Genomic DNA, 12,402 nt, shown 5'->3' with positions numbered 1-12,402 from the left:
GTATGTGTGTGTGTGTGCGTGTGTGTGTGCGCGCGCGCATGAATGTGATTCCAGACTTTAATGTTCAAACACTCTTTGGATTTTGTATGTGCCATAATAGGGAAATCCTTCCTCCTAGATGACATCTGCTTTATTGAATGACTCCATCACTGATAAGAGAGATTTTCTGCCTGTAGGCCACTATCTGGAGAATATTATGGCTCCCCCAAGAATATAGAAAATGGCCAGTAAACCATTTTGCATTGAAAAGCCCTACAGTCAAAAGGCAACTGCATTTATATTTTTAAAAAATCACATGACAATATTTCACTCCTTGCATGTTCCCATTTATTTGTTACTTGTTACCCGAAAGTCAAATGTAATATTTATTTCAGCATGCATATGGATGTCTCTTTATATTTTTTTCAGATTTTTAAAATATAATATGGATAATGTTCCTGCCACATTCTGCATTCTGGGAGATTTTACAACCTAGAATCAATTTGATATTCAACACTTAACAATGTTATTCAGACCATGGAGTATGTGGGATATGTGGTGTTTCAGTCTCTATAACGTCATACTGAGCAGTGTTTTTGGAAAGAGTACAGTAATTTTTCGCTACATTGCTCCATTCATTCTGCTTGAATTAAACATTTTCTATGCCAAATCCAGCTCTATTACTTAATTCAATTTGGAGTCAGCCCATAATTAGTGTATATTGTATCACGGCTCTTCTGAGACACCACAGTACTGTAAAAAAAGTTTGGAGTCATCACATTTATTGGCTTGGTGGCAATCACATAAAACTTGGAGTCAAATTAGATCAGAGAGAGTGTTTCATCGTGCTAAGTGATCTGTCAGTGGTTTCATTACACTTGTGCCAGTGAAATGCACTCAATTCACTGGAACTCTCTTAGCAAAAACCCCACCTAAATTTAACCATATGACATTTTAAACCACTTGCAAGCATATTTTTCAAGGTAGCCTGCACTTGTGAAGCACTGACAATTCAGAAAATTGTACAGTACTCTCCTTTAGCTCTATTATACACTGTTAATTGTTTAAATCCCCAGTGTGGCAACTATCTCAGCACTAGATTTTTGGCATCTCAAAGCAAAGATGGCCCTTCATCCTTATTAAGGTCATAAAGGGTATGTCCAAATGGAAGCTTTCTGCACTTCCAATTCAGCAGCACAGTACACAACTTCTTTTCCTGGGACAAATGACTGCTACATTTTCCATGGAGGTGGAGGTGGCACCACTGCTGATGGAGGAACTGGAAGTGATGGAAGCACCACAGATAAGGGATAAAGAGCATGATGAGGAGAAGGTAGCATTGCGTTGTTGGTAATTGCCTGAATGCATCACCTGATGTCACCAGGCCTGAAAAGAAGCTGCAGTTTGGAAAAAGGAAGCTGAAACTGTCTGAGTCTAGCAGGAAGCCATAACCATGAGAAAGACACATAGTATGCTGAGATGAAGGGGTACAGATTTTTTTTAATGTTAGTTTGACCACAGAGAAAAGAAAAATGCATCCGACTAGGCCAGGCAAAAGAAGTCCACAAATAAAACTCAAAAGATGGACAACTTATTACTCATTAATTGAAAGATTGCCTTATCCCTTATATACCCAGTAGATCACTGCAGTCTGTGGGAGAGATTCTCTTTCAAGTTCCAACGATCTTGGAAGCCTTTTACACAGTAAGTCAGAACAGGGTTTTTTTGTGTGGCTCCCCTATTCTGTGGAACAGTGTTCCTCTCAAGAGAAGGCATTCATTATCTGCATTTGGAGACAACTGAATTTGTTTATCCAATAAACTTTCCCAGCTTGGATGAAAATGCCTCTGCCATGGGTCTCTACTTAATGTAGATATAAACTTTTAGATTTATATCCAATTATTTACTGTGTTGTTTTTGGCTGTATTTTATTGCATTTTGTACACCATGTTAGGATGTGTATGTATGTGTGGAATATGATTAATAAATTATAAAATTAACATTACACATAGTTTCCTGATGGGCTGTGCACAGCTCAAGTTTTACCAAGAGGTAACTGCTGTGTTTTCTTCTAGGCAGCTGCAAGCTTTAAGCAGCTGTTGGAGGTAATTCACTAGAATATTCAAGCTCTGAGCTAATTCTCATGGAACTCCCCTCCTAGGGTAATTCTAACAGCCTCCCTTCTGATTTCTGCAGACAAGTAAAAACACTGTTGTTTTAAAAACAACAAAGAACATTGTGGTACCTTAGAGGCTAACAAATTTATTATGGCATAAAATTTGGTGGATTACAGTCCACTTTATCAGATGCATGAATTTACAGGTATATACATACACAGGGAGAGGATACTGTAAACAGGGAAATGAAATGCAGAAAAAGAATACAGACAGTGATAATTACATAATGAAGAGTGGCAATTCACAAAGCAGTTGTTAATAACACAGGCATCCTAACTTTGGTAAGACAATTACCACATACACTAAAATATTTTGCTTCAAAGGAAATCTGATCAATCTGATGAAGTGGACTGTAGCCCATGGAATATTGTGCTGTAACAGATCTCTTAGTCATTAAGGTGCCCCAATAAATAGCACTGACAATTAAATTGACCACTGCGGTACCCCTCATAGGAAGGACCATGGGGTTAAACAACCTTCCCAAGCACCACTCTCTGAAGATGACCATCCACGTAGGACTGAAACCACTGTAAAGTGGTACCACCCACTTACAACTCAGACAAATGCACCAGAAGGATACTATGGTCAGTGGTATCAAAAGTCTCTGGGAGATCAAGGAGAACCAATAGCATCATACTCTGCCTGTCTCTCAACATACAGGACAACCAAGGCAGTTTCCATGCTAAAGCCAGGCCTAAGCTCCAATTGAAATGGATCCAGACAATCAGTCTCATCCAATAGAGCCTGGATCTGGTTAGCAGCAGCTTACTCAGTGTTGCTCAAGAAGGGGACATTAGCAGTCAGTCAATAGTTGTTTAAATTCTCTGAATCCTGGGAGCATTTCTTAAGTCTAATGTCTTTAGTAGTTAGGGATAACTCCCTCCTATACAGAGATGTTATTCACCTCCCTGGTTGAGCTAGCCATCCACTCTTTACCAGTTTTCATTAGCCATGAAGGGCAAGGGTCAAGAGCAAATGTGGTCACCTATGCAGATCCAACAATGTTGTCCATATTCTCAAGCCATATCAACTTAACAAAACAGGACAAGATAGCGTTCTGGATATCTGTTGAGAGTCACCTGGTGCAGTGAAAGGCATGGTGGATACAAGGGACAGGGACATGGGTGGCACTGTAGTCTAAACCACAAAGCCTCTTGGGCTTGCCAATCAGAAGGTTGGCAGTTTTAATCCATGTGACATGGTGAGCTCCTGCTTTGTCCCAGCTCCTGCCAACCTAGCAGTTTGAAAGCATACAGAGCAAGTAGATAAATGGGTACTGCTGTGGCAGGAAGGTAAACAGTGTTTCTGTGTGCTCTGGCATTTGTCATGGTGTTCTGTGACCCGGAAAGCTGTCTGTGGACAAACGCTGGCTCCCTTGGCCTGAAAGTGGAGAAAAGCGCCGCACCCCATGTTGAATTTGACTGGATTTAACCATGCAGGGATACTTTACCTTACCTTTACCTTACTTGGATACAAGGGATTTTATCCCCAAAATGGTTTACGAAAGTCACAATGGGTCATATTGGTTCATCCACCTCCTTTGGGCCGAGTATAAAAGGCTCCATACTACCAAAAAGCTCTGTTGTGCGGCATAGTGAGGATGCAATGGAGGCACCAAAGTGCTTCTTCATTATATTCACTACTATTGAGGAGACTCAATAATGAACACTCACTAGCGTTCAGTTGCATGCATCTGGATTTTTCTTCTACGTGTTCTCAAGCTCTTTTGAAACAAAATAAAAAAATTCCTTCCAGTAGCACCTTAGAGACCAACTAAGTTTGTCATTGGTATGAGCTTTCGTGTGCATGCACACTTCTTCAGATATGAGCTGTTTCATTGCTCTAAGCTCTGGTGATACCAAGAAGTCAATTTGACTCTACCAAACAGGATAGGGTGCCCAAGGGCAACCATAGTCCACATCATCCACCTAGTCCACAGGTTAACCAGGATTTTGACAGCAGTATCTCCCAGAGTAACCTGGAAACCAATTGGATCCATCAACCTCCAAAAGGCAGACAATTCTAATAGGTCTCCAGCTGCTGAAGAGGGAGAAAGCAGCTGAATACCTAAATCTGAACAGGAAATTATAAGACCATGACAAGCAACTGAAGTTAACCCCCCCCCCTTACAGATCACCCTCTTCCCAGCTGGTGGACCAGATCCAGTGTGTGGTCTGCCATATGCATTAGGCTGATAGCACCCCATGGTTATTATTTGTGACCATAGAAGTTTTGAGGCACCCAAGATTTAGTGGCCTCAGCATGAATGTTGAAGTCCCCTAGGATCAACAGCCCGGGGGGGGGCAGGGCGGACAACACTACCTCCAAGACCACTTCTGTTAGCTCAGGTGGAAAGACTGCTGGGCAGGAAGCTGGATGGTAAACTAGCAGAATCCCTAATCTGTTCCAATTGCCCAATAAAAGGCACAGACACACTGGATTCCCACTCAAGAAAACAGGAAGCCTGGAGAGAGAGAGAGATCCAATTTCTACTGTCACAGCAACCTCTCTTCCCTGACCCCCAAGTTTGCGCCAAGTACTCAGGTAGGGAAAGCTGGGTAAGATCAGTTAAACTCTGCTCAGCCATGCAAGTACTGGTAATACATAAGCCAGGTCAGCTTCACCACTCACAAATTGTGAATGGGGGAGATTTTATTTAAAACTGACCTGGTACTTAATAACAGCATCTGAGGGCTGACTGATAACAACAACCACAATTACTCTGGCAAGAGAAGAAGTTGGCACAGCCACCAACTCTCTGTGTCAAGTCCCCCTTACTTGGCATGGCCCTTCGTCACTGCAACTGGGGCCTGCTGAGCTCTCCCCAACTGATCCTACTGCAGACACATATCAAAAAGCATCAACCCAAGACTCAAAAGAAATATAAGACCCCAGACTGTGCTTTTAAATTTTAACTGGGCAAAACAGCCAATCTCACACAACAAAAGGCCCACATAAAGCCCCTCATTCAGTAGATTAACATCTACTGGTGGTGGCCCTTGCCCTTGAGTCCTCCCCAAAGTGGTGCCACCCACATCTGCCCAGCTCTTGCACCCCCAGCTCCCAGAACTCCAGCCCAGGCAGCGCTGCCACCCAAAGCAGCAAGGGGTGGACTTCCCCACAGCTGACAGTGGAAGGCCAGCATTGTTGGGTATGAGAGAGAGGAGAAGCAGAGCAGCTACAGAGCAGGGGTTGGGCAAGGAATGCCCACAAGCAACTTGGTGGTTGCAGCTGCTGTGTCCTGCAAAAATTCAGACTACTGTATTGCACATGAAATGAACAAAAGCTGACTAGGATGTAATTTTTGTGTCCTCTTTTTAAATACCTCTCACTACATTACTTTCTTCCCTTTTGCTACAGTGTTTAAGGCTCTTGGGGCACAGGGGTTCCTCCCTCAAGAGGCCTTGAGCTGCTAAGCTACCCCTGTTTGCCTCCTCCAAAAGCACAGGAAGCAGCTCTGTAGTTGGCACACCTGGAATTTGACACTCCAGGTTTGCCTAGTTTGCCGTTTGCCTTTATGGTTGGATTGGCCCTATGAAATACGCATTAAGGACACATTCTCACAGGGGCTTCCTTCACCTATGGTGGCGTGCGTGTGTGCGTGCACACACACACAATATCAAAGGTATGCCCAGAGAAACAGGCCTAATGGGGTGTGAGGAAGTCTCTTTGTGAACATGCCCTACTTGATCTTGTCTCTGTGTGGTGTGTTAGTTCATACTGCTCTCATATTGCAGACTTAGCCTTCTTTGCTATATATGAGTTCTGGTACACAAGAAATAGGCTTATACCAGCTTAGCTTTATGCCAGCCCAATACTGCCTACTCGAGTGGCAAGCTGCTCTTAGCCTGAGGCCTTTCACATAATCTGTTACATTATTCTTTTGACTAGGACCTTCTGCATGCTCTACCACTGCTATGATTCCTTCTCAGATTACAGATCAGTTACCTGAGATCCTGTTAACTGATGATGCCAGGGACTGGGACTTTCTGCATGCATCAGTTCCTGCAGACCCTGTTTCACTCACTGGCAAATCTGTCATGGGCATGGCAAATATGGACTAATCTGAATAAATGTAAAAAAAAACCCAATGTAAAATGTATCTTTAAGAACGAGCATACATTTTTTAAAAAAATCAGATTTGTTATACTCAAATTAGTTTGCTGTTTCCAAAAGCCATATGTAGAACCATGAAATTATAGTTGCTTAAGCTTGCAGTATGCTTACTAATTATTATGCCTACTGACTGATTCATAACATATGTTAACTCATCCTTTAATCTCTACCCAGGAAGCTGAAGCCAAGAGAAGACAGGTGAGATAAATATGCAGGGACTTGTAGTTTACAAAGTTGGGTTGGCACTATTAAGCTAAAGGTGAAAGGGAACAGACATATAGGAGCATAATTTCTTCTGATTTTACAAAAGAATATGGCCAACACAACTTGTACCATTTCGCATGGGTGCAAGTCAGCAGAAAAATCATAGCATTCAGTTCTGATGTTAATATGAAGCAGTATTTGGTATACAAGTAATTATTCCTCTGAACAGAATGCTTTCAAGATGGTTCAGCTGCTAGTTTCAGCATATGCTTCATTTGGTACTATAGTACTAGATTATGTCATTAAGGAGCTCAGTTTCAATTTTAGGACAATATGTAAATAGATCATTGTACCAAGGCAGCTGTTACAGGGACCCCAAGATGAGTTATTTGTTTAGTTGGATGTGTTCAACAATAGCTTTTGTGGAAGAAAGAGCCAGAGCAAACAAATGATTGCAAAAGGGCACACTTGAAAACAATTACTTTTCACCCATTCCCTGACAGCCTTGGCTGTGAAACCAAGGTAGAGAAGATCTCTGTGTTTGACAGCCTGTAAGCAAACTTTTTAAAAAATGCACAAAACTTTAATATGTCATTATTTGGTTATGAATTTAGAGAATCAAATGGTAAATGGAGAATAATCCAGAGCACCAGAAGGTAGGGATAAAATGTCAATGACATCATGCAAATAAAACAAAACAAAATAAAGATGATAAAGGGAGACTGTAATTTCATGTGGCTGTGCATTTTCTGTTGCAGCTTTGCAGTACTTAAGAGGCTGGCAGCATTTCATTAGAAATACAGATCAATAATTTGATCATTAAATTGCCAGAGGGTTGACAAATGTAGTCTTAAACCAAGAGGCTTTTTGTAATTAGAAATGACTGCTGAGTGTGTTTCATTACTTTTAAAAACTGCTGAAACACTTATTTCTTATCACCCTTACCCTTGTCTGTGGGTGGGTGTATCATAACTGCAGTGTCACAGCACAGCCATAGAGACGTACTTCCTGGAGCATTTCCAGAGCACCCTGTTCAGAGTCTGCTATCACAAACCTACTAGATGCATTTTGCATGGAAAGTCATCCATTATGTGTCATGTGAATCAGAAGTGACAAACTTTCCAAAGCACACTTCCCTGAGAGTAAATCCCATTGAAATCAATGGGACTTGATTCTGAGTAAGCATGAATAGGATTGCACTGCACACGAAAATGGAAAAAAATGCACGTCTGTCCATCTGGTACACAGACGTGCAAAAATGTTTATTGCCAAGTTTTGTTTAAATGAATGCTATGATATATATGGATATGACATAGCCTGAAATGCTGGGTTGAGATGTACATTTAATTATGTCCTTCTAGTTAAAAGTGTTTTTAGATGTCACCAGCCACAAAAGAAAGAGTGCTAAGAAATCAAGTTCCGTAACTGGGTAGAAATGCAACTATTGTGTAAAGTCTATCTCACCTTTAATCCACCACAGAGAGCTTATTTATTACAGGGAGATTTCAGAGAGTCCATCCAGCAGATGCTGCTGCTTATTTCTAGATGTTACTAACAGGATAAACTAAGGACACCCCCCTCCCCGCTTGACTCTGGCATTTGTGGGTTTCAGTTAGAGATTTAGGAGGTTATCTGAATGTAGTTAGTGTGTAGTTTAATGTGATTACCACACAGGAGCTTTGCTGACACTACCTCTGGCCAAACATGCGGAGAAAATATTCAACCAAACTCCTGCTGCATCTGGTAAGAATAGAGTTTCCTTTGCTGAAATCCCTGCAGCAAAGACAGCTCTCGCTCATCTGGGAACAGAGGGGATAGGACAAATGCTCTCTCAAAAGGCATGAGCATTTGGACAGAGCTGGGGACTGAAGGAGAATGATGTTCTCCAGTTTCACCCATTAGCGAACCAACCAACAAATACAATGGTGTTGTTGTTATTCTTTTGCCATAAGCAACAGGACTCTGTGTGTGGGCAGCAGTTTAGTGGGGAGGAGGATAAGTCGACCCCTTTTTGTCCTATTGATTTTTTCCCTATTTGCATGACTTGAGCAAATTAAATGATGCAATATGGCTTTTTGTTACAAAACAAAGTGAGAGATACCACCCAGACACATATGTTGATTCGTAGAAGCTGTTTACATGAGAATGGAGTGAAATCTACCGTGAACTGAGCATAAAAATTCGATTCAGGCTGGGTATTTTTTTTTTTTTATGCTTGGGCCAGAAAGACTGAAACACAAGTTTTCCAAGACGCTCTCAGACCTTGACAACTGCAGTGTTGTAACGGAGGAATTCTTAATTAAACCTAAAAGCTGGGAGGGGGAGCAGGGGAAAAGAGGGGGCAGTGAGAAAGACACCTGATTGTTTATTTCACGTGCAGTGATTCTCAATGACATTTATTCATCACGTTTCCCTCCCTAGATCCAGCATTACACATTGCCCTTCTGATCGAAACAATAGCGTGAAAAACTTAGAGAACACCAACACGCTGGAACGCAGAAGAACAGCAGACCCCTGAACAGACGCCCTTCTTATTCCAGGATGCCTAGGATTTTTCATTTATCCTCAGAATGCCATCAAGTCTAATGGCGTTAAAACTGTCATGCTGCAAAAGAGCAAATTCTCTCTCTCTCCCCCGCCCCACAGAATCCAGTAGATACCCTCCTTTTATCCCGTTTGAGAAAGATCCATTTGCAACCGCTCCAGTTTGTCGAGGAACAACTTCAGGGAATCCTCTCCCCCCCCCCTCCCATTTTCTCTCTCCAGACCTAATCGGGGGAAGAGCTCGTAAAAAGTTTGCAGCGTCCTAGCATCATCTGCTCTCCCAATCACCATCTGCTACCCGAAGTTTCCTGACCAAACATGTGGAGAGAATCGTACACACTTTTCTACCCTCAGAAAAAATAAACGGGAAAACCACCGCCACCTTAATTTACAGTCCCACGGCTGCCAGGGAGCGTTGACTGACTCCAAGAAAACCCTCCAGACTTTATTGGCAGCATCTCTGCCCCCCCATCCCGTCCCATGTCTCATCCAGACCGGGACGAAAGTCTACCTGTTTTCTAACTCAGCTTTTTTCTGCTCTCTTCTAGATGGGACCACCTGACAATTGGGGCTTCCAGGGGCTACGGCATCCCTTCACTATACAGCAGTACACTTTCCCAATTTTAACCCCCCCCCAAATAAATTGTTATCCTAAATTGTTAACCTGCTTGTTAACCTGTTTGGGGTTTTTTTGTACAAACTACTTATCTGCCCCGCGTCCAGATTTTGACATCGCCAATCTCTGAAGACCCAGCATCAGTGACCAACCAAAACCTTGTAACAAGTTTTCCAATGACTGTCGTGCTTGAGGGACAACAGAAACCTGTAGGAACCAACACACACACACACACACACACACACACACACACAGTGTGCTCCTGAAATTAGCACCCCATCCTAGAAGAGACGGAAAGGAAACAAGGGCACAACAGTATCAAAGCTGCCAGTATCCAAGAGAAACAGCAGCGTTATCTTTCTTACACGTTTATGCTCAAAACTAAGTCAAACTATACTTAATGGGGCTTACAGTGCGAGCCAATTGAAGTTCACTTGCAAGAAAGTTCAACGGAGTTTATTCCCGCCCAAAAGTCCGTTTGGGATTGCAGCCCTCTCTCCTTTGCTAAGCCTGAGTGTGGGCTAACATGTGGGTTGATGAAGAAGATCTGAGCCACTCCAGAGTTTCATGGGCTCCTTGGCCAACAGAAATCAGTCCAGGTGAAGACGTCTACCTATCCCCCCCCCTTTCTCCTCTACTGCTTCGTGCATCTGATGAAGCACCCAAGCTCAGGCCACCTTTGACACCTCGCCAGAGCTGCTGGCCTCCTCACCTAATTGGCCTCCTCATCACCTTTGCAAGCCTACTGAAGAGGAGAGATACAGGTCCACCTCTCCTTGGTTCTCCCCAAAGAGTCTCCTTCCACCCTCCCAGATCACGAGGAGGACCCCCCCCCACGTCTTACAGATCCAAAATCCTCCTCCTCCTCCTGCTCAGGTGAGCCCCGGAGTGTGCAGCCCTCCCACCCGCCGCCGCACGCCTTACCTTGTTCTCCACGTGCAGCGAGCCCTGGCTGTCCGCCCTGGGGCAGCAGGAGAGGCGAGGGTAGAAGCCCCGGCACACGAGCTCCCCTCCGAGGGGCGGCTCCAGCAGCATCAGCCTCCTGTCTCGCTTCTTGAGGCGCCTGGGGGGGCTGCCGTTCAGGCACCTTCTCCTCTTGGCCCCCCCGCTCTCCCCAAAGCGGGCCTCCCCCTCGAAGAAGCAGAGGACCACGGCCACCAAGAGCAGCTTGAGCGGGAGCATCTTCAGAGCGACCATGCCTCCGCGAGCTTCACTGGCAAATCCCAAAGCAAATCCAAGAGCGAGAGCTTTCCGTGTTGTGTGTGTGTGGGGAAACCCCTTAGATCCCGGGGAGGGGGGAGAAAGAGAGGATTGGGGGGAGGCCTCCAAGGAGGGCTGCAGGGGGGGCGAGTGATGTCTGAGGGACCAAAAGGGGGGAGGGAGCGCACTTTGCGTGTGGTGTAAAGGGGGGGGGGCGAGGGAAAGGTGCCGCGCAGTTTGCGCGGGGAAGTTTGCGGCCGCCGGTTTAGTTGGCGCGGCTGAGGCGTCGAAATTGCCGGCGCTAAGGGCTCCTGCGTCGGCGCGCGAAAGAGAAGACGACGACGAGGAGGTGGTCGTGGCGGTGGTGGCAGCAGCAGCAGCAGCAAGTCCCTTCTGGTCGTTCCATAGAAAGGCGGCCGCCCGCAATTCAGCGAGGACAGCCTGGCTGGGGTGATGCCTCCTCTGCTGCTGCCGGCGGGAGCTGGAGCTCACTAGGGCTCTCATGTTTCGCTCCCTCTTTTCTTCTTATTTTTAAGCAGCGCGCGGGGAGGTGCTGCCACCGCGCGCCCCTTCACGTCACCGAAAAGAGGGACTAGCGGGGAGAAGAGCGAGAGAGCGTGCGTGCGTGTGTGGCCATGCGCGCGCGCAGGAGGCGGGGGGGCGGAGAAGGGAAGCCGACGGTCACGGGGTGCGAGCACGGATGTCTGGCGGGCCGGCTGGCTGACTGGTTGGCGCGCTCGCGCGCGCTGAGCCAAATTACCTGAGGAAGCAGAGAGAGAGCGGCGGGTTTTTTTTGGGGGGGGGGGCACTTAAGCAGCAGCTACAGTTGGCTGAGAGGAAGGTCCGGCAGCGACAATGGAAGCAGCCGCGGTGAGGAGGGACAGGAAAGAGGCGAGTGAGGAAACTTGAGGGAATAGCCAGCCCGTGGCCCCAGGGGCCTTTCTTGAGCAGGACTCAAGAATAGAAGCCCCCCCCCAAAAAAAGATTTGTCCATTGCAAGGGGTTGGATTAGATGACCCTCTTGGCCTGGCCCAACGCTCCAATGCCTGCAGACCTCCTGTGCTTTCAATTAATTCAACATAGTGTGAGGTAGTCCACTTGGCCGCTCTGCAGAACTGGCATGGTTACAGGTGCTGCATAATTCTCCTCCTGCATTTGTGGCAGCAGCTACACTTTGCAACTCCCTGCTGGTTGGCATCAGGCAGGCGCCTTCTCAATACTCTTTTTTTTTTTTATAAAAAAATTGGCACTTGCTGAGAACATTTTTACTAAGGCAAGCCTATCGGATCCCAGTGTGTAGTTGTTGAGGCGTCTTTACTGTTAATTTTAATATTAACAGTAATAATGTGATTTTAATATTTCCTGTAAACCTGCTTAGAGGTTTTATTATAATCAAGTAGTGTTATAAATTTTGTTAAACAAAATAATAAATTAAATGTCCTCTTCTGGGAGCCCTCACCTGCAGAGATTTGGTGGACAGCTGCTAGAGAGAGGAAAAACTCTGGGGTTGTGTCTGTCTTTATCTCTTTGCTCCCCAATACTACTACTACTACTACTACTACTATA

General features: G+C 45.0%; 1 protein-coding gene across 1 annotated transcript in view; it reads right to left on the bottom strand.

The window, feature by feature from the left end:
* HHIP (hedgehog interacting protein) overlaps positions 1-11,343 on the bottom strand; it is a 70,017-nt gene extending 58,674 nt beyond the window's left edge. Inside the window, exon 1 of the mRNA XM_035112464.2 lies at positions 10,561-11,343. Coding sequence (XP_034968355.2) covers positions 10,561-11,340 — 780 coding nt within the window. The 5' untranslated portion in view covers positions 11,341-11,343. The remainder of the gene's footprint in view (positions 1-10,560) is intronic.
* Between the last annotated feature and the right edge of the window lie 1,059 nt (positions 11,344-12,402).

The sequence above is a fragment of the Zootoca vivipara genome, chromosome 9 (genome assembly GCF_963506605.1).
Source record: "Zootoca vivipara chromosome 9, rZooViv1.1, whole genome shotgun sequence".
NCBI lineage: Eukaryota > Metazoa > Chordata > Lepidosauria > Squamata > Lacertidae > Zootoca > Zootoca vivipara.
The sequence above is the reverse complement of the archived record's forward strand: the minus strand, read 5'-3'. Positions and strand labels throughout refer to the sequence as shown.